General features: G+C 39.2%; 1 protein-coding gene across 4 annotated transcripts in view; it reads right to left on the minus strand.

The window, feature by feature from the left end:
* Positions 1–23,403, minus strand: part of tasp1 (taspase, threonine aspartase, 1) — a 95,810-nt gene that overhangs the window by 33,387 nt on the left and 39,020 nt on the right. For all 4 annotated transcript variants that reach the window (XM_034017068.2, XM_059025456.1, XM_034921494.2 and 1 more), the window contains one exon: positions 7,824–7,934. In XM_034017068.2, coding sequence (XP_033872959.1) covers positions 7,824–7,934 — 111 coding nt within the window. The remainder of the gene's footprint in view (positions 1–7,823; positions 7,935–23,403) is intronic.

Below are 23,403 nucleotides of genomic sequence, written 5' to 3' on the forward strand. Positions count from 1 at the left end.
AAAAAATATTTTGCTGGCAACTTCAAAAGAAACACAGACAGATAAGCGGAGATCGGTTTCTCCTACAGGTTTGTTTTTATGGATGGGAGTAAGAAAATGTGGTCGCTGGTCGCAGATGACAGGTGGTCGCTCTTCCCAGTTAAAATATAGGGGAAAAACATTCCGTAGTCTCTGCAAGTAGTCGCTCATGACAGGTGGTCTCCCTTCAGAGGTGGTCGCTAAGGCAGATTTTACTGTATGTCCATTTATTACTGGCAGTAGGAATTCCATTCCCACCCTGCCTCCACAATGATTACCATCTGTTCCCAAATCTGACAAACCTAAAAAATAATGGAAAGAGCAGTGCTCATCAGTGTTGTCCATCAATGGCTTCAAGTCTGCACCACAAGCTGGCAGTCAGATTAGACAAGTGTGTTACTGGGCAGCTCCAGTATAAAATACATGCAGTATATAAATTTCAATTATCTGTCACCACTTTTTATTATTTGGTATTTTTTAAGGCCACTATAACAGAAGTGTCATAACTACAATGTAATAAAGGATCTGGAAAGTATCTTTTCAGCATGTCCTTTTGAAATTTGAAACAGCTTGATTTTATATCATCATTAGTTTTCATAGCTGCCACTAGTTTTCACAATGAACTCTTCTTGCTAGCAGATTCCAGATGGAGTTATCCAAATGCTTTAGATTCTGAGAATGTAGGCACAATGTCTTATAAGGTGTCCATATTTTGGTCATTGTGGCCCACTTCCATCAGATCCTGCTTACTCCCCCCCCCAAACCTCCTAAACAAAACAAAACAAACAAAAAAAAAAATACAACTTAATATGGCTGACATTGCTTACTCAAAATAATTGCACTTTAAATTGAATTTGCTTATGAATTGCAAAACTATTTTACATCATTCTCCACCCACTAAAGCATGTTGGCGTCCTTTTTTCTTGTGTTTAAAATGTTTGCTCTATCTCTGAATCAACCTCTGATTCAGCTGTTTGTATTTGTAGCTTACAAAATAACAATGTTGAAAGAAAATAAATAAATACATCAATAAACAAATCAATAAATAAAAGGCTGTCAATCAATAGCAGTTCACTTCTGTGAACACGTTCATTTTCTTTGACACCCTCTGTCCTGACCCTCTCAGCATACCGCAATTCATTTCCTGCGGCACTATTTTGCGAGTGCTTACAACACAGTAAGTGCAGTCATTGTTTGAATAGAAAGTTAGTCACGGAACTGCATTATGGAGCAAAGCAATAAAAGTGAAGGACTTATGAATGGGAAGTTTTTTTTTAATTTATTTTATTTTTACTTTGACAGTTCATTGGATAGAAAGACTGTTACTTGTACCTGTTGCTTCCAGTATCACATAATGCATCTAGTGTGCTGTACAACCTGTGTGCTGTAAACATGCCTTCACTTCTCAAAATACACTTTCTAACAGTTCTTCTGCTACAGGCAGCAGCAACAACAAGAACAACAAATGAAACACGTCAGTTTCGACATAGTACTCTTTAAAAAAAAAAAAAAATTCAAGATTTCTGCAAGTCTGTGCATTCAGTCCATGTTCACGTTGGGAGTGACATTCCTGTATAAACGAGTTTGTAATAACGAGGATTCCTGTACACGTCTGTGCCTGCTCCATCATGTGATTATTTATTTATTTATTACTTATTTGTAAGTTGTAACACTTGTACTACTTACGAGGCCTACTTTCAGTGGGGCACCCTGTATAACCAATGCTGATGCAAAGTGGATAGCTACCGACTTTAATTTTTTTTCAATTTACCAAACGTATTATAAAAGATATTGTTTGCAATTAAGGAACATATAACCATTACTCTGGTTACATGACATAACAGCACGTCCAAGATCGCGCCAACATCATCGCGAAGGACATTACAGCCCCGACCATTACAGCCACTGCCCGTAATAGCGCTACGACATCACCGGGCCGAACTACAATTGCCAGAGGACTTTGCGAAGTTCACAATAGCTTCACTTACCAGGAACTCGGACACACGACGCAGTCTGAGCGGGGTTCACCACAGGGTCAACTCACCAGCCTCGTAAAAGGACGCAGCTGTCGTGCATTCGTATTGGAGAACTATTCATGGTAAACAACGATGAGTGCAGTTGGTGGCTGCGTTCGCGTTACTCCGAAAAAGTCTGCGTTGCAGTCGGGAGTCTGACGTCACGGTCTGCATAGACGTATCTCTACTGAACACACTGTTTTCTTTCTAGCATGACGCTTTTATCCAGAGTGAGTTCGCTTTTGTTGTTTAAAATTAAAATGTTGTAATGAGATAATTCCCCTTTATGTACTTGCTGGGCACATAGTTTTTGTATTATTATTATTATTATTATTATTATTATTATTATTATTATTATTATTATTATTATTATTATTATTATTATTATTATTAAGATTTTCTAGTACTACTGCTAATCAGGGTCTGTAAACTATTTCTAATAAAATGGTTTATTAAAAGACCCTTACAAATACATCAGAGATATTTACATCCGCTAAGATTTTTTAATTATCAAAGGCGCAAGCTTGATCCAATTCTTCCAGTGACAGCGTGAGACTTGCAGCTTTTCCCCATTCCCCTGTATCAGTTCTGAGCAGAAGCTTTTATTATTATTATTATTATTATTATTATTAATAATAAATTGTGCATTTATATGTTTATTTGAGTGAGTCTTCCACCCTCAGGGGCTCAGCGTATATTGCAATTGGCCAATATCCACAGTTGTTTGTCAAAAATATCCCAAAGTATGCTTCTACAAGCTGAACTGACAGTTTTTTGTATTAGAAAACAGAATAGGGCTTTTTTTAAGGAATGTACTATATGTATTCAACATTAATAATTTTAGGATGTTACACTTCCATAAACTAAAATGCAGCTGGGCCTAATAAATAAAACAAAAACTGTCAAAGTATGAGTATTATCATTAATAATTATATTTACCGGAGCATTTATACTGTACTAAAAAATGGAGAAAGATTGAGCTTCCCTGATTAGGAGGCTTGGTGGTCCAGTGGTTAAAGAAAGGGGCTTATTACCAGGAGGTTCACCCCTCAAGTCTCTGTAAGAATTGAATCTATTCAGTCTTGAAGAAAGAAGACAACCCAGTGATCTGATTCAAACATTCAAAATCCTAAAAGGTATAGACAATGTCGACCCAGGGGTCTTTTTTGACCTGAAAAAAGAAACAAGGACCAGGGGTAACAGATGGAGATTAGATAAAAGGGTCATTCAGAACAAAAAATAGGAGGCACTTTTTTACACAGAGAATCATGGGAATCTGGAACCAACTCCCCAGTAATGTTGTTGAAGCTGACACACTGGGATCATTCAAGAAGCTGCTTGATGAGATTCTGGGATCAATAAGCTACTAACAACCAAACAAGCAAGATGGGCTGAATGGCCTCCTCTCGTTTGTAAACTTTCTTATGTTCTATGTTCTTAAGTCGCTTTGGATACAAGTGTCTGCTAAATGACTAAATAATATTAATAATAAGTAGTCAATTATACAACACGTTGAAAACAGCAGAGTTCATGAGCAGCACAGAGAGCTCTCCGGGGCAGCAGTGTGGAGTAGTGGTTAGGGTTCTGGACTCTTGACTGGAGGGTTGTGGGTTCAATCCCAGGTCGGGGACACTGCTGCTGTACCCTTGAGCAAGGTACTTTACCTAGATTGCTCCAGTAAAAACCCAACTGTATAAATGGGTAATTGTATGTAAAATAATGTGATATCTTGTAACAACTGTAAGTCGCCCTGGATAAGGGCGTCTGCTAAGAAATAAATAATAATTATTAATAATAATAATAATAATAATAATAATAATAATAATAATAATAATAATAATAATAACAACAACAAGAAATCGCCAGGCGCCTGCTTCACATACCCTAATGGAGATCCTGTCCACTCAATCAAAAACACGCATGCGTAAGTACGGACGTGATATTTTCTGTGTTTTGTTTTTTAATTTTATCTGCAGTTCGCTTTGACCTGTAAACAAAAATGTAATATTTATGCACAGTGGTTTAGAGATATTGTATAATACTGTTAACAAAAATCATTTCATTTTTATTTGTGCATTTCTGAGTCGTCCTGCGTACCCCCTATGACTCTTAGAAGTACCCCCAGGGGTACGCGTACAGTCGGTTGAAAACTCCTGGCTTCCAGGATTACATTTTTAGGTGCTCTGCCAAACTGGCAAACAAATGTTTCTACATATTGTGGCGGTGGCGGACAAAACAAACACACCAAAGGCAGTTTTGGAGCCAAAATAGCGGAAACTACAACCACTGTTTATTTCTTCCTTGGAAAATGGACCCTCTGAGAAATGGGATGGGGGGCTGGTAGTAAAACCTGAAATTTAACTGCTTTGCAATTTTGCAATACGAGTCTTACTGACACTGCTAGGTCATATTAAAACCTGCATACTGAGGGGGGGGGGGGGGGGGGGGAGTTCCTGGTAAGTGACGCGTTTGTGAACCTCCCAGAGTCTTCTGGGAATTGAATTGTAGGTCGGCGTGGTGATGTCATTGTGCTGTTATGGGCAGTCGCTGTAATGGCCGGCGCGGTAATATTCCTCGCTAGTGATGTCGGCACGGTCTTGGACTTGCGGTGATGTCATCATACGCATTACTCTGAATGCTTTATTTTATTTAGAGTTATACAAAATAATGGAACACTCTTTTAAAAGGACACTGAAGAAAATATACAGTTTAATTTGAAATGCAGTAAGGTGAGTAACAAACTGGCTTCATTGTGACTGAGTAGTTGGTTCAAACAATTTAACAGCAAATGCTGGAGTGTTTCCGTATAATTCCATGTAAATAAATATAAAACCATAAAGAGGGGCCAACAAAATGAATCCAGAAATAAGAAAACAGGGTTTTTATGATGCACTGTTTTTTGGATGATGTTAATAATAATATTAATAACAACATCAGTAATAAAACACATTTGAATGAGATGGATGCAGTAATTTTATCAATTAAATATGCTATTAAAACCAAGATTTAAAAAATAATAATAACGATAATAATAATAACGATAATAACAATAAAAACAACAATAATATATATATATATATATATATATATATATATATATATATATATATATATATATATATATATATAATGTGTGTGTGTGTGTGTATATATATATATATATATATATATATATATAATGTGGCAGGGCTGGGCCCTGGCTGTAAATAGTGCATTGTTTGGTTTGTGTGTTGGTGGTGGTTGGCAGGGATTCCCTGCCAAAAACATGTGAGAATATGGCTGGAGCCTTTATTGAATAACTGATGATTAATTAGGCTCCAGGCACAAGGGATATAAGGGGAGAGGAATTATTTGTTTGGGGACGTGTGTTTGGAAGGAGGTATGAGAGACAGCAGGGAAGCACGAAACAAAAAGAAAAGAAAAAAAGTGAGTCTAAAAACAAAAAGTAAAACTAAAACTAGGATTAGAGAATCAGTAAAGGCAACTGCCCAGCCTGACCTCAATATTGTTTTGTTTTATGTGTTGCAAGACTTGTTTTGTTTAAAGCTTTTATTTGGCTCTGTGATCAGTGTTTTTGTTTGTACAGCCTTTTTATTTTCAGTTTTGTTTAAGAAATACGCCCACCAGCGCTTTCAAACCCGCAAGTGCCTGTCTGCCTCTGTCAGCTTCCTGGTCTGGGACGTCACTGCTCGGTTACCCTGTCACAATATCTATTGTGAGACAGCAGGGAGGGGGTTAAAACCTCCCTGCGCAGAAAACATGTGAAAATGCACACTGGCTTTAGTTTAATTGTTTAAGTTAAATTGGTTAATTGTTTTATTGTTTAATTATCCCCTGCACCTGGTGGTTGTTATTAAATTAGGACCAGGTGCAGGGTATTTAAGGAGTGAAGCCAGTGTGCTCAAGGCTGCTGAGTAGAAGGAAGCAGGATAGGTGCGCTGCTTCCGAGCAGTCGGGTGAAAAGGTATAGTGCAAACCTGTGTGGTTTAATTAAGTTTTGGGGCAGGTAAACGGCTTAGCCGTCCTGTGTTAGTTAGGTTCCTGCGTGTGTAGTTAGTGCTCGATAAGAGCTAGGTGTTTATTTGGTTTTGTGTGTTTTGATTTGTGTATTATTAAAAATATATATATTTTAAATCACTCAGCAGCTCTAAAATAAATAAATAAATAAATAAATAAAGACATACATACATACATAAACCCATGTGCCACTGGTTTGTCTGTCACCCACTACTTAAAGAGATACAAATGTCTGAGGCAGTCATTCCCTACTTGGCCTAGCGCCCGAGACACCATAGGGAGTTAGTTGTACATCCCTGCTGTAAACATGATACAAGCCTCTCAAAACGACAGCTACTGACAGCTTTATAACGGTCAGATATAAAAGAACTGCACTTGTCCCTGTTGGCTACCTCTCCTGTATTTTCCTGCCAAGCCTCTCTCAGACTTGTTCAAGATAACACAGAGTACACACACTGGGGTTGTGGGAACACCAAGGAGGAAACAAATATGAGTTGCCTGCTTTAAAACAATAAAGTAAACCAGCCACGGCTACCACTTGTTATATAGAGGAAAACTTGTATTCCACAGCCCTGAGCACATTTGATGGAAACGGAAGGTCACTTTAAGCTTTCAGAGCCTTGCTTGTATAGAACCACCTTATCCTGAATTAGGTTATCATAAATAAAGCTGGCTTTCAATGAAAGTACAACACTCATTGACTGTATAAAGTAACAATTCTGTGAAATTGTAGAAATTAGACTCCTAGCCTAGTCTGCACAGCCTGGCTACTGTACATTATGGCTGTGGATCCCAGAAGCAGGTAATATTAGTGATCCCTCAGCTGGGCCAGCGTCAGGGGGGGTGCATGGAAAGCAATTGCACCCAGCACATGTACATTTTCTTTATATGAATTAATTACACACAGACACACGCACTGTATGTTCTAATAGGATCGGAGATGAAAATTGCTACTTGTGGCTGCTGTTTGGCTGTTGCAGGTTTCTGGTAATAATCGGCAATGTTGAGCCCTGCGAACGTTTTATGAAACCCAATTTTTTATTTGCGAGGTGCTTACTACTGTGAATTGTCGCAAATCGCTTTTGTGAAACGGGCGCCAGGGCTGGGGAATACAGTGCTATTTAGTAAAACTTAAGTTAACTTGAAATGGCTCCCTTCCATAAAATACAATAACACAAACTGAATACATCTTTTTTTCCCCACATTTAACTGGCATCACAGAATTTGTACCAGTGCAGAGCAAGAAAACAACAGGGGTTTTATGAGAAACAACGTACATGGTAAGCGATAAAAAATATAGGATTTACCTCTGCAATATGCAATTTGTCAATTAAGCCTTCAAGAAACTTCAGGTTTGAAAGCTGTGTTTGGATCACAAGGCTGTAACTCAAATTTTTGCTTAGGTGTTTTGGTCATATAAGTGCAAAATATTTAGCTTAAATTGTGTAGAGAAGTACACTGGCTACCATTTCAAGGTAACTCGTTTAATATTATGATTTTTGATCATAGTAGCATAAGCCATATACAATATGTGCATCTAACTCAAATTACGTATTTCTTTTAAAACAAAAAATGCAATGCTCTTCATTAAAAACTAATAAAATATTGTTTGAGTCTTTGCAAAGATTGCTTGTATGTAATAATTCTTTATACAACACTCTCCTCAGTTCTAGCATTTATCTGCTTAGATAAACATTTCAATAATTTTGAGAAAATGAATAAATCCATTCATACAGCCATGTAAAAATCGAGGTGAAATTACACAATACTTACTGATAAACTTATTTTGCATAGTCTCCAGCAAGGCATGGTGAGCATCTTCAGACTGCAAGGCAATTGAACATTCTCTGGCTAACATGGTTCGAACAAGGTGCTCTCCACAACCTAGGGAACAGAAATGTGGATAGGTATAAGATTCAAATCAGAAATCAGTTTTCAAATGGAGGGTAAAATGTGTATCCTAGAAACAGGTATTATTAGTGGTCCCTGACAACCATGGCTGGGAAACACAGCACTATTCAGTTAAACTGAGTTCAGTTGCAATGCTTCCTTTCCATAAAATACAGTAAAACATTGTATACATACAATTTTCAATTTAGGGTAAAATGGCAAATGAGGATTCAATAAAAGAGACCTGCTTCAATTAAAAATGTTAGATTATTATCATAACCCTGGTTCCCTGAAATAGAAATGCAACCATTGCCGCATGGGTGTTTATCTCCTAAAGAACCAGAAGCCTGAATATTCTATAACAAAGCTGCTCAGCCGAGCCTGTGACGGAGTCATGCCCGTCCCCGAGGGTATAAAGGACTGTGTGCACAGATCTCAGCATCATTTTTCCTTCAACCGTGCTGCAATCATGGGACGTAGTGACTTTGAAGGTTAATGGTTACATTTCTATTTCAGGGAACCAGGGTTAAGATAATAACCTAACGTTCCCTTTCAAGTATGAAATGTAACTATTACCGCATAGGTAAGTGTACCAAAGCCGCCACAAGGGCAATATTGCAGAACGACTGGAATGCTACAAGGCTAAGCCGAGAGGCTGCCTTGTGCATTACCATACGGAGCTCCAGTAACAAGTAACTAGGGCTAAAAAATTGAGGGAGAGCTTTAGTCTGTAAAGCTTAGATCCATGACATTTAGTCTGTGGAACATAGTGAAGGTATGGGGAGTAGCCCACAACGCTGCATTGCAGATACACCCTGGAATAAAGCCCAGAAAGTTGCCATATTCCTGATGGAATGGGCAGTGAGCTTCTCTGGAGGGAGCAAGTTGGTTCGCTCATAGGCACTACTGACTGAATCTGCTATCCATTTGGGCAGCCTCTGTTTAGACAGGGCTTGACCATGGGACCCATAGCAGGCAAAAAAACTGATCGGACTGACTCCCAACTTTTTGTACTGTCAACGTAGTGCGCCAGGGCCAGGACTGGGCTGAGCGTATGGAGCTGTCACTCCCTGTCAGACTGGAAAGGAGGTGGGGAGTCAACTTTGACATGGCAAGCTAAAATAGCTTCCAGATAAGGCTTTAAAAGCAGAGGGGTATTTCCCCTCGTCAACCGGTCCTGCAAAAATTGCAGTATAACTGCCATGGGACAAGGTCATAGGGTCGAACCCACGAGGCAGACACCAATCCTGAAGGACGCCCCACTTGTACCCGTACTGGGAACGTGTGGACGCTGCTCTGGTATTTTGTAGGGTGTCAATAACCCTATTGGACAGACCCAGACGGCTCAAATGCAGCCGTTCAGGGGCCAGACCCAAAGCTACAGGCTCAATGGCTTGGGATGCCATACGGTCCCCCGTGCCTGACTGAGCAGGTCACAGCGCTTGCGCAGTCTCCACACCTGGTCACTCAGAAGCTGCATCAAGGTTGAAAACCTGAGTCTGACGTGCACCCCTGCCATTCCACAAAGCGCCCCCAGCCCAGGCTGGACGTGTCTGTGGTGACGACCTCCCTTCTGGTGACACTGCCCAACACTATGCCGAGGCGGAGATGGCCCGGCTGTTTCCAACAAGAGAGTGCCTTTAGACAGTGATGAAACCCTGCTGTTGAACTAGGCCTGCACCCAAACAAGACCGGTTTGGTACCGGACCGGGGGGCATGAGCACTGGTCAGTAGCGAGCTGTGTAGGACCACGTAAAAACCGTGTCGGTTTGGTGACTTTAGCAAGGGGTCGGTACAGAAAGGTACCAGGTCGGAACCGGTTCGGTGACTTTAGCACCGGGTCGGTACAGTACCGGAATGGTACAGGTACGGTACCAGGTCAGTGACTTGAACACTGGTAACTGTACATGAAATATACAGTAATTGTAATAATTACATAAAATATACAAACCGTCTTGTAATTTTAGCCAAAATGAGAAATATACAATTCCAGCCGGAGCTATTGCAGCCTGGGGGAGAGCACAAACTCAGCCGACTTATGTTGCTTGATCCCTGGGTTCACATGGGGCACAAGGCCACATTGGGACGTAACTGTAGTGCACAAATATGCTTAATTAGTAAAACTAAATACAGCAATTATTTTTAATATTTTTTAATATACATTGTGTAAAACACAATAAATGTGAAATATATAGCAGAAAAAGTAACAAGTACATATCTGAAACATCTCTACTGTCAGGTCAGTTCTTGAAAGGAGAAATGGCATTGAAGTCTGTGGCCCCAGTGTTTTTATGTCCTCGGGGGCGGGCCGAGCAGCTTTGATATATCTTGTTCAGGTTTCTGGTCTTTAGGAGGTAAATACCCATGCAGTAATGGTTACATTTCGTACGTGAAGGGGAAACAATTTAAACAATTACAAATATAAAAAATATATATATATAACCATCTTGTATTAGCAAAAGCAACAAAAACGAGAATAATAAGCTCCAGTCGGAGCTATGCAGCCGGGGGGGAGAGCACAATGTCAGCCAACTTTTAATGCTGGATCCCTAGGAAGGAGTGACTTGAGCCGCTGGCTTCACACGGAGCACAAGGCTGCAGCGGGACATAAACCAGCAACAGGCTGTAGTGCACAAAAATATGCAAAAATCGAAAAACCTAATTTCAGTGATTCGCTTAATATCACATAAAAAAATGTGTAAAAACACACAAAATGTGAATATATACAGATATACTTATCTGAACAAGGTTTCTCAGTCAGGTCGGTCTTGAAAGGAAAAATGGCGCCCAGAGCTGTGAGCGCAGTCCTTTTGATCCCTCTGGGGGCAGGGTCACAACTGCGTCACATGCTCAAAGAGCAGCTTTGGTATACAATATTCAGGATTCGGGTCTTTAGGACGTAATGGTTACATTACGTACTTGAAAGGGAACAACTATGTACCAACCAATGCTCCAGATAAGGTTTTGGGTCTGGGAGTAACTTACCCTCTAATTTTAACACAGAGTAATATGTATTTTCAGGGGGTAAAATGCAACATTACCTTGAAGTAAATAAATAAGTCTCTAGTCGTCCACCCAGGGACCCCAAAATGTAGTGAAATATATATATACACACCTTATGAGTTCCGCATCATGTAGAACCCAAATTCCCTTGACAATAAATCGACAGTCACACAACGTATCAGAAATATAAAACAAGATTTTATTTAAGAACTAATCTTATATAACAAAAAGGAAAGGCGACTGATTAGAGATATGCGTGAATACAGTGACCAACACATTATTAGCATACATGGTTAATATACTTATATTAATTACGGCTGATCACACAGTGTCTACTTTGCATGAGTATTTTCAATACTCTTTTCTCGTTGTAATTGATCATGTTTCATATCAAATGCATGTGAATTAATTCAACTTCCCATTCAGAACAGAATCCAACATTCCAATAACTAATTTATCAAATTAGTTTTACCATGTTAATTTAGTTTAGCCATGATCTACCAAACTAAGCACTATGTTATCGACCTCAATTGAATCTATATTCAAATTAACTCAGAAATGGGGCAATGATCAAATTCTCTGCATTTATTAGGTAACTCCTTTTAGTTACACATTTCAACAAACAAAATACATTTCTTGCATACTCTAAAACAATAAGTTATATTCTATTCCTAGAACAATTTAACCACTAACTTGATAGCATTAGCCACAGTTAATTTCTCAAGTCATAAAATGTTTAATATTTGATATGTTGAATACTTATCGATTTTCAACAAAAGAAGCCAATCCTCTATGGTGATGAACACTGCAGCTTCTCCCATCTCTCTCAGTTTGAAGTTCCAACGAAAGAAGACGGTACTTTGCTTCGGCTTGCAATAAACAATAGTTCTTTTCAAAGGGAGGTAGGTCCTGATATCCAACAGTCCTGCAACATTATCTTTGGCTTGTTGGAAGGTTTCCAACTGGAATGGGTTCCGTTAATCAGAAGTTCTCACAGTTTAAAGTTGTCTGAGTTGTTCCACCGCAAACACTTGCATATAGGGGTCTACCTAAATCGTGATTTCGCGGAAATCGTGAAATTGAGGTGTCACCGCGAAATTCACCTCTTAGGGGCCAATGCATACAAACAAGTACAGAGAGGAAAAAAAATAAACCTTGTTTAAATGAACTACTGCACAACGCAAGCAATGCAAACTACATATCTTCCTTCCGTAGATAGCCCTTTTTGATTCCTTCGCCGTCCCATGTGCATTGCACTTAAGCAAAAAACAAACAAACAAAAAACGTCCACAAATAACATTTACACAAAAAAATTATCCAAAGCGCTTAACGTTCTTGTTTACTATTCAAATGACAAAGTTTTAATTAGCCTATCAGTGCGTCTTTACTGCTTTTATGTGATCTGTAGTACTGTGCAGTAGGGGGTGGGACAAAGTTGGTGCATTGTTTTGATTTAGGCTGCTAAAATCTAGTTTTCAGCATTGGAGGTAAAATAGTAGAAATGGACGACAAAAAAGCAAAATATATTTCAGCTGATGATCGTTTCAAGATATTTCCCAAAGAAACTGTACATGCAGACTGAGGTAATTGTTTTGCATATCTTAATGTGTCTTTGGAGAAAATACGATTGATCGCTATTTAGCTTAAGAATCACACATTAAACAAAAGGCAACTACAGAGGCTGCTAAACACAATGTAAAATAAACAGCTTTCAGAAAACAAACTGGAAAGTCAGCCCAGACAAAAAGTATTCCTGTCTGCAAGGTAAATCAGTACTAAAGCGATCTAGCACAGCCACCTCGCTTCAACCTGCTGCTTACTTTTTGCAGTTGGAATTTTAGACCCGAATAGCCACGTTCTCTATGTTTTGACTCGCTACTAATAAAATAAATTATTCGGTGGGACAAATAATATGAACGAACGTGCTGCATACATTGTCTTTATTAAAGTATGCCAAATGCCCTTGTGTAACCGAGTTTTTGGGCTGTTTCTTATCGATTGCCACATCTGTATAACTTGGCAAAGCTTTGCCTTAACTTCCAACCAATTCAGTGGATGCAGAACGTGCAGTCTCAATGTATGGGCAAGTCAACTGCTGGGGGATGCTGCATGCTTGCCTTTAACAAATGACAGCACTCTGTTTTAGTAAGGAAGCAAGTACCACTATTTTTAGGCTTCATAGTGTTCTGAAATACTGTCTACTTAGGTTTATTTAATGTTTAAACAGGTCCGCGAAATGTCCATGAAATCCTCATTTTATTCCGCAACATACCCGTTAAAAATACGTAAATGTACCGCGATTTAAGTAGTATATATAATATACTACTTAATATATAAATATATTAAACATCGACACTGCCCTACTACTGTGGGGCTCCAGTATACAACAAGCTTGTGGTTTCTCAGTATTTAACACTAAACAAAGCAGATTCATTCATTCAAATCCATTCAAACCAAAACAGCATTTGCTCCAGTGCAAAGTGTGCACCACTTGAAATAAAACAAGGAATTAGCATACTAATGCAAAAGACTGTACAAGCAAACAAGCCATATTTTGCCCAAAAGCAATAAACAGCTAATGATGCTTAACGACAGTATCTTTCGACTCCCATTCCAGTCGACAGCTGCAAAATCTGCACATCATTATTTTGTCACCGTCAGCTGCATACATCCCTTCATGCTCAAATTCTTTGCATGGTTGTTTAATTGTTATGTGCGGTTTAGGCATTTTAGAAACAAACCTCTCTTCGCTTCAAATAATACATATGCGCAAGTGCTAGTCAGAGCTTCCGTTTCTCTTCAGACCGTGTCTACGGTGCAGCAGAAAGGAATATTCACTAGAAACTGTCCTCAGTGCATCAGATGATTCTAGGGCATTTGCCAAGCACTCCCAGCTTTCACTTCCCAAGCTCGGCACCTCTCTGACATCAACCCACCATGACCCTAACCCAACCCCAACCTTAACCCTAACCTTAAACAACCCCAGCCCTAAAACTTAATCCTAACCCAATGCCTAACCCTAAATCTAACCTTTAAGAACACAGGGCTCTATATATAATTACAAGATATGTATGTAGTCTGAATTTTTCCACTTTATCGTTTTCTTTTATTACGGGTGTGTTTATAAAATTAATATGACAGCTCGATTTTATGCAATACCAAGCATCACCTTCAAAGCCGCCATTGAACTGAAAAAGCTTTCTTATGTGAAACAAATACTAAATAAATAACTTAGACACTATGAAGGTAGAATTAGACTTATTTTTTTTAGTCTTCATTATTTAAAAAAAATAAAGAAATAAAAAAAAACACACATCTAGCATTCACGTAAATGCACATCTTTGTATTCCGTGCTCTTTCTCTGTTCAGGAAAGAAATAAATAAATAAATAAAACTAACTAACTAACTAACTAACTAACTAACTAACTAACTAAATAAATAAATAAATAAATAAATAAATAAATAAATAAATATAACTAACTAACTAACTAATGCCTGTTCCAGCCTTTTCGCTGCACTGCATTGAATATTCCTAACTTTGTTGGAATGACTAAAAACAAACAAACAAACAAACAAACAAACAAACAAACAAAAAAGAGCTATTAAAACCACAGTTTTAGTACTTTTCATTTTCAATAATATAAAATGTGTGTGGTGGAGTGTCCCGCCCCTATATATTTGTGCACTGTTTTTGTATTATTGTTGGCTGCGGATAAAAGCGCTGCGTCTTTTGTTATTGTTTTGGTATTTTTAAAAACTTTGTGAGGATGTGTGGCTGATCAGCTACTGATTATTTAACTAGCTGACAGTCACGCATCCTTACTAAACTCGTGCAGACTGTGGCTGAGGGGTAATAAGATAATTAAAAGCTAGTTAACCCCTTGGCCAGAGTATAAGAACCTGCAGCTGTCCGTGCTGCGGGGAGAGTATACAGAGGAGAGTACCGGGAGTGAAGAGAGCGAGGAGAGAGAAAACCCATTTAAAAACAACTGCTAAGTATCGTGCTGGTGCTAAAACCTATATTCCTATTTACATATTATACGTTTTTGGAGAGGTTAGCTGCATATACTAACAGAAGTTAATATGAAATAAAGAGAGGCTATATTTATTGCTTCACTTGTGAACTGTACCGTACGTAGTGTGAATGATCGATCTGAGCTCCACGTTATCATATGGGCTTATTCAGCTAGGTTTAATGTCTCACACTACTTCTGGAAATAATGTGTACAGTCTGTTCTGACGCTGTCATATTTAACCAAAATACTATAAATCCTATTGACAGCAACCCCGTTTAATTTACAAATCACAGCCCACCAGTGGTATGTAACATCCTGTACACTCTCCAATCATTTCTTTTTTTTTTCAAATTGCATCCCACCCACCTCGTCTTCGTAGTCCGATGCGTTTGTTATATGTACATGAAGCGAAGCTGGCGACTCAGTGCGTGCGATAAGTTGCGTTAGAAATGGATAGATTCATTTGCTACATGGGGTAACTGTTGCGGGGACCAGCACTGGTATTTACATTTACTGGATCCGAGGATGACCCAAGCCCCAGTGCATTATTTGTCAGGAGATTTTGTCAAACACAACTCTTAATCCTGCAAAACTGAGACGCCATTTATCTACAAAGCATTCACAATGTGAAAAATAACTACTTTTTTAAACAAAAGAAACAGGAACTTTGCCATCAGCAACTTTCAATACGTAAAACGACAACATTCCTTGATGAACTGGTAGTGAGGATTCAAGCCCAGGAATCTCATTAAGTTAGGTATGTTTTATAAATAATTTACTTTCTACATGTACTTATACATATATACATACAAATTAGTTTCAAAATGCTACGTGGCAAATGGTCCGTGGGAAAAATCCAAACACCAAGGTGGTCCCTACAATGAAAAAGCTTGGGAATCCTGGGTTAATGCAATGTAGCAGTGAAAGGGTTATGTTTTAGTGGACGAATTTGGTAATGGCAAGAAAGTAATAAAGTCAAAGAATACAGCTCACCAAACATTTAAAAAAGTAGCTCAAAGTGTACTTTTCGCAGCTGTAACTTCAAAGGTCACACAACCTCAATATGGCAGCCACATTAGGTCAGAGGTCAATGTCATGGTCACCAACACATTAATCATGCAGTGTTTATATAACCCTGAAAATAACAAAGTCACTACCTAAAATAGTTCTTTGACACGGTGGAGCTGGCAACTTTACTAAAAAAAACTGTAGCATTTTTCTTGTACAATACCCACAATCAAAACTGACCTAGGGAATCACAGAATAAGTATGTTTACTGAGTATGGAGCCAATATATTTAAGTGTTATGTCTTTATCACGCGGAAAACCAAAAAGTCACCTGACCCCCAATATAAATCTTAGGTCCCAGGTCAAAGTGAAGTCGTCAGCTTACATGGTTTATAAGATATTAGCAGTAGTAGGACAGTCACTGGTTTGCAAGCTCATACAAGCTCCCCTTACAGCAGGGGTCTCCAACCCTGGTCCTGGAGAGCCCCAATCCTGCAGGTTTTATAGGTCTTTACATCAGTAGCTAATGATCTGGAACACATGTTAATCTGGACCAGCGTTCCCTCTTAGGCTAAAATGCGCACATTTTTTGCAGTAACTGGCAACAACATTCGCACTCAGTTTACTAACTTTTCGCAAGTTATTATCATAAATGTCAACCTTAATTGAGCCTCCTGCCTCTCGAGGTAAACCTATTATTTTGAGAGCATTCTTACAAAGCATTAACATAAGCATATTTGTGTCTGTCAGAAATCATCTCAAGCGTTTTGAAACTGGTAAAAATGTAATCAGCACATTAGTGTATAGTAATTGAAGAAGACATACCATGTCCATTTCTTAATTGAATTATATTTTCTAACGACGAAGAAATTAGCTCAAAAATATTTTTCTAGCTATACAATCCTTAAAGGAAATTGATCACTTTACTGTGTAAAGAATGTAGTCACTATACTACACACTGTTGGTTTCATAAAGACATTGGGTGCATTCACAGAGATCATTCTGTGCAGATTCTGTGCAGAATCGGACCAATTTCAATTCAGTTCAATTCAATTCAAACCTTTATTTAACCAGGTAAAGACATTGAGAAGTTCTCATTTAAAATGCCGACCTGGCCAAGAGGCAACATAAATACAACAAACAACAATACATAGACAGTTAGAGACATTACAGCAATACGAAATAAAAAAAATGTAAAAAAAATTAACCAATGATCTTCGTGAACGCATCCATTGGCTAAATTGGTCAGATTCTGCACAGAATCTGCGCAGAATGATCTCTGTGAACACACCCATTCTGTCTGGAGACATGCCTCTTTTTAAATCTTGCAAATAACACTGCAGAATTGGGGGGAAAAAAAACAAATGAGAGGATTAATTATGTGTTTACATTAAAAGGGGCGCTATTTAAATTACAATCGGGTGACACACCGCAGAGATCCTGTGTAGAGCAACGAGTCAGTCAATACGCTTTTATCCTGGTTATTGTAATGCCAGTAAAATGCTAAAAACTTAATTTGTGGAGTACTGTACATAGGATTACTCTCACATGACATTGCTGAACTGTTACTAAACTTCATATTTTTTTATTGTTATTGTAAATGCCAGCAATAAGCTAAAGAGGTATTTTCAAAACACCTTTATTATTATTATTATTATTATTATTATTATTATTATTATTATTTATTTCTTAGCAGACGCCCTTATCCAGGGCGACTTACAATTGTTACAAGATATCACATAATTTTTACATACAAATACATTTTTTTTTTTTTTGCACATTATTTTTACATACAATTACCCATTTATACAGTTGGGTTTTTACTGGAGCAATCTAGGTAAAGTACCTTGCTCAAGGGTACAGCAGCAGTGTCCCCTACCAGGGATTGAACCCCCAACCCTCCGGCCAAGAGTCCAGAGCCCTCACCGCTACTCCACACTGTAGACTGAACTACTGTGTTAGTGGAAGACTGTAAATATGATTCTCACAACTCTCCGCATAAGATTAGCCGTATAAAAAACAAAACAAATCAAAAACTTTGCCCCATGCTGGAGCGCTAACTTTAAACAATCCACCAGACAGCTAAGTCATTTACTGATTCAAACGTAACAATGTCACAATCAACAGAGAAGAATACATTATATATGCCAAGGTTTCAAACCTTTCCAGTGCATAGAAACCAGGCCTATATACAGGTCCCAGCCTTCACACTGACAACCCATGATTTGTAAAACCAGTCTTCATATATCTGTCTGTTTGACTACAGACAGGTGTGCCTCATTAGGAAACCGTAAGTTTCCATTACCTGGCTTTTCTGATCAGAGACATTCTGGGAAATATAGTCTCTCTCTTCCTTGTTAAATGCCAAATACTACATTTTCCTCTTTTCGCTTATTTCAAAGCCCACCTCATCTTAAAGGGAATAAACTATGCAATATCTGGGGTCCCATGTACATTACTTTTATAACTTCCCCTATACTTTATCACACATGTTTAGATCACAGTGTAATTTAAAGGGTTAATTGGCATATTTTTTACATAAACAAATTCTATAGTGCATTTTTTTTTTCTTTTTTTAAAAGCTGATGAAATATTTCCATCAATCTTACTTATGCACATTGCTACATACAGTAGGTCTCATATGTGCTGTTGTAAAATAAGCAATAACGTATATTTTGTTTTTCAAAACTTATCTGGTACCATACTACGGTGAAGAAAGGTCTTGCTTTGTATGGTTTCTTTTCAGATGTTTTCTGTTATACTTGCATTTCTTTAACCTCAGAAATATCTTCAGGGTCAAAGCATGTCTGTCTAAACGGGAAGTGGCTGACTGGTTAATGTTATTGCAAACAAAGCTCTTTCTTTAACTTAGTATGGTACCACATTGTGACGGGGTGCCCTCCCCTTGTGTGTATTTTATTTATGTATGATTATTGTTTTCATTATTATTATTATTATTATTATTATCATCAACGGGCACAAGCCTGGAGTTAAATGGCCAAGAGCTTGTGAGAAAACTGTGTGGGACACAGTAAACATGGATCTCTGTTTTGCGTTGGAAAGGTTAAGTGGAACAGTTGAAAAGAAGCTGGATGAATTTGGGGACATTTGGGGAAGCGAGAGGTTTGGAGTTGAAAAAAGGAAGGAAAAAGTACAAACTATTCCTGGAAAGTCTAGAGGGCAGCAGGAGATTGAACGCTTAGTTAGAGAAAGGAGGCAGCTGAGGAAGCAATGGAAAAGAGCAGAACAAAGTCAGAAGGAGGGACTCATCTGTTACAAAGGGTTATAAAAGATAAGCTTGCAACATTGTGCAGAGCTGAGCGCCTACGGAAACACTACAAAAAGAAGAAGCATGCGAGAACTAACTTTTATAAAGACCCATTCAAATGTGTAAAGTTATTCACCAGTGAGAAAAATGGCACACTAAAATCATCTAAGTTTGAGCTGGAGAGATATTTGGAGTAAATACATACAGATTCAAAAAGGCAGGAGCCTATGTCAATTCCTTCAGACATCCCACCTATCAATCCACCAGAATACAAAATGGAGGACTGTGCACCTAAGTGGAAAGAAGTTGAGCAAGCTGTGAAAAAAGCAAGGGTGTCATCATCTCCAGGGCCTAATGGAGTTCCGTACAGAGTATACAAGAGTGCTTCTGGAGTTCTACGAATCCTGTGGAAATTGATGAAAGTGACATGGGAAAAACAGGTTGTACCAAGAGCATGGCGCTGAGCAGGTGGTGTCTTTATACCCAAAGAAAAATTCTGCAAGAATCAGTCAGTTTCGTCCTATTTCCCTATTAAATGTAGAAGGCAAGATTTTCTTCCGCATTATTGCTCAGACATTGTCAACCTACCTATTAAAGAACTGCTTCATTGACACTTCAGTACAAAAAGCAGGCATTCCAGGTTTCCCAGGATGCTTAGAACACATCAGCATAGTCTGGCAACAAATTCAATCAGCTAAAAAGGAGAGGAAGGAGCTTCATGTGACATTCCTGGATTTGGCGAATGCATATGGTTCAGTGCCACATGAACTTCTTTGGGCAGCATTTGATTTTTTCAGTGTACCGATGACAGTAACAAATTTAGTGAAAGCCTACTTTGGAGATATGCAATTTAATTTTTCAACTTCAGAATTCAGCACTACATGGCAATGCCTAGAGGTTGGAATAATGGCAGGATGCACCATTCTTCCACTGGCTTTTACCATGACAATGAAAGTAATTATTAGGGCATCAAAATGGATAGTGGGAGGAGAGCGCTTGGCTTCTGGAATGTGACTACCACCAATTCGAGCATACATGGATGACATGACAACCTTAACTACAACAGTAGCCTGCACTAATCGGTTATTGGGCAAATTAACCAAAAACATTGAATAGGCACGAATGAAATTCAAGCCCACTAAATCAAGGAGCATCTCATAATTAAAGGAAAAGTAGTAGATAAAAGGTTCTACATTAATGGTGAGGCAATACCAACAGTGTCTGAGAAGCCAGTGAAGAGTCTTGGGAGATGGTACGACGGGGATCTAAAGGACACAGTTCGTGTGGGAGAAGTTAGACAACAAGCAGTGGAAGGTTTAAAGAGCATAGACAGCAGCGCTTTACCAGGCAAACTGAAACTCTGGTGCTTTCAGTTTGGTCTACTGCCAAGGCTGTTGTGGCCACTGTGTACTAGGTTTCCTTGACAACAGTGGAGAAGCTGGAAGCTTTAATCAGTTCATACGTTAGGAAATGGTTGGGAGCTCCACGCTGCCTCAGCAGAGAGGGACTTTATGGTAAAGGAATATTGCAGCTACCAGTCTCTGCTCTAACCGAGGAGTTTAAGTGCACCAATGTCTGACTGGAAATGACATTAGTAGATTCACGCAACAAATGCATAAGGGAGGCAGCACCTGTGTTGAAAACTGGAAGAAAGTGGGCGGCAAAGAAAGCCGTGGAAGATGCAAAGGCTGCCCTTTCAATCTGTGATATTATGGGGCAAGTTCAGCATGGAAGAGGGGGTCTTGGTCTCAGTTCAGCTCCTCCTGCATGGCACAAGGCAGCCCCAGCTCAACGGAGGAAGCTGGTAAATCAAAGGAGGAGCGGATGAGGTGTGTAAAGACAGTTTCCCAGGTCAAGCAGGGAGAATGGATGAGTGTGGAACAATGCAAGATTGGCTGGCAAGACCTATGGACAACTGAACAGAGTAGGATCAGTTTCCTCATCAGATAAACATATGATGTTCTCCCATGACCACAGAACCTAAACCTCTGGGTGGGTGAGGATCCCTCATGTCCTTTGTGTTCATCACCTGCAACATTAAGGCACATTTTGACAGGATGTAAGGTGGCTCTTAACCAAGGACAGTTTACTTGGCGCCATGACCAGGTGCTGCGACGTCTGGCCTTAGCATTGGAAGACAAGCGTAACATGACCAATAAGTTGCCACCAATTCCATCAAAGCATTACACACAAAACACAACATTCCTCCATCCAGGAGAGCAACCACCAAGAAAAGGTGTTAAAACCAAGCCTCGCCCAGGACAACTGGAAGCTGCTAGAGACTGGAAAATGCTGGCAGATGCTGGTCAACTGATTATTTTTCTACCTGAGATTGCCACCACTAACCTTCAACCAGACATTCTCTTGTGGTCTGGATCAGCACGGCTTGTTCATCTGGTAGAGTTAACAGTGCTATGGGAGGATGCTGTGGATGAGGCGTATGAGAGGAAGAAACTTCGGTATGCTCAACTAGCTGCTGAAGCTGCTTTACCCAATGGAGGTGGGTTGTCAAGGATTTGTGGCACACTCTACAACCCGGTTTCTCAGAGATGACAGATTCAGTGGCCAAAAGTTGCGTCGCACAGTGAAGAACTTATCTGAAGCAACAGAAAAGTGCAGCAACTGGCTGTGGTTGAGAAGGAAAGATTCTGGCTGGGGAACTCAAGCACAATAGAAAGAAAGCAACATTGATGTACAGGTAAATAAGCTGGGCTGAGTTGAGTGGAGGACAGAGGGGGGTGATGCTGGGACGCCAGAATCACTGTCGAGCCCTCTTGAGGTGTCATGGGCTAGTTGACGAAACACAGAGGACGGAAGGTGCCCACTTGAAGACCCCAGAGACGTACCCTACTTAACTCAATCTAGATGGTTGTGATGCTGATGCGCTGGGGAGACCGCACTGTGGTTGATCCCCGGAGCCAGCATCACAGCCGTTGTGTGTGCTGATGCACTGGGGAGGCAATATAAGCTGATCCCTGGATCCAGCATTACACTTCAGCCATCAACACCAGGCAGAAGGATATCTGCATCATCAGATTGAAAGAAACGCAAATGGATGGAGATGCAGATGGATCACATTAGTTTACTGTAAAGCTACATCTTAGTTTGTGTTTATCTTGGCGAGAGCGGAGTTCAAATCAGCATGACGTTTTAACATCTACTATCATGTAATACAAATCATTATTATTATTATTATTATTATTGTATTTTTGTGCGGACGGACGAAAACCGTCCGACGTTATTGTTTATTATTATTATTGGCCGACGAAAAGCCGGCATTATTGTTATTTGGAAAGGATGGGGTTACTTCCCCATCCTTAAAATATCTTGTGAGAATGTGGCTGGAGCCTTAATAAGGTAATTGTTTGATCAATGGGTAATTAAGGCTCCAGCCACAGGATATAAAAAAGAGACCCACTCCGGGCTCATGTGGAGAAGGCTAAGGGAGAGTTAAGAGAAAGAGACGAATGCTACCAACCAGCGAACAAGGTACTCATTGCTTACAAGAAACCATAATTGTTGGTGTCTGTTTTGTTGGCCAACAAGCCCTTTTCTTTGTTATTGTGTTTTTTGTTTAAACTGTTTCTTTATTATTTAATAAAACACTGAGCATAGCCATAGAGCTTCAGTTTCAGCCCCGTACCTTTTTGTTGTTGCACTTCTTCCTGGTCCGTGACGTCACCACACCTGCGCACCTACAACCACTCTGCCACAGACATATACTTCTTTTAAGACATGTTTGCATAGCAAATGGAACTGCACGATAGGTAATATTTATGGAATTATTTCAGTAGCCTTTTTAAGAATTTTAACACGACTGACAACATTAATAACCCACTTACAGTGAATGAGAAGGGATTGTTAAGTTATTCACTTCATCCGTAGAAAAATAAAACCTCAAGTACCATTTGGCCACTCACAGTTCCACAAATGCAGTTAATAGTGTAATTACTTTCTATCAGAGAACACTGTAGTGCAAAGCCACTTCCAGGAGCTCTATCACAATATATTTTAGGCAACAAAGAATTCTTAAAGTGATAACGGGTGCTTCTCTTTTAAACTATATTTACATTATCCATCTGTGATAAGAACCGTTAAGTTCTTTTTTTTTATTTCAGGAAAAGTAAAATTTAAAATACAGCAATATAAACTGCTGTATCCTATTATC

This window comes from Acipenser ruthenus, chromosome 6 (genome assembly GCF_902713425.1).
Source record: "Acipenser ruthenus chromosome 6, fAciRut3.2 maternal haplotype, whole genome shotgun sequence".
In the NCBI taxonomy this organism is placed as follows: domain Eukaryota; kingdom Metazoa; phylum Chordata; class Actinopteri; order Acipenseriformes; family Acipenseridae; genus Acipenser; species Acipenser ruthenus.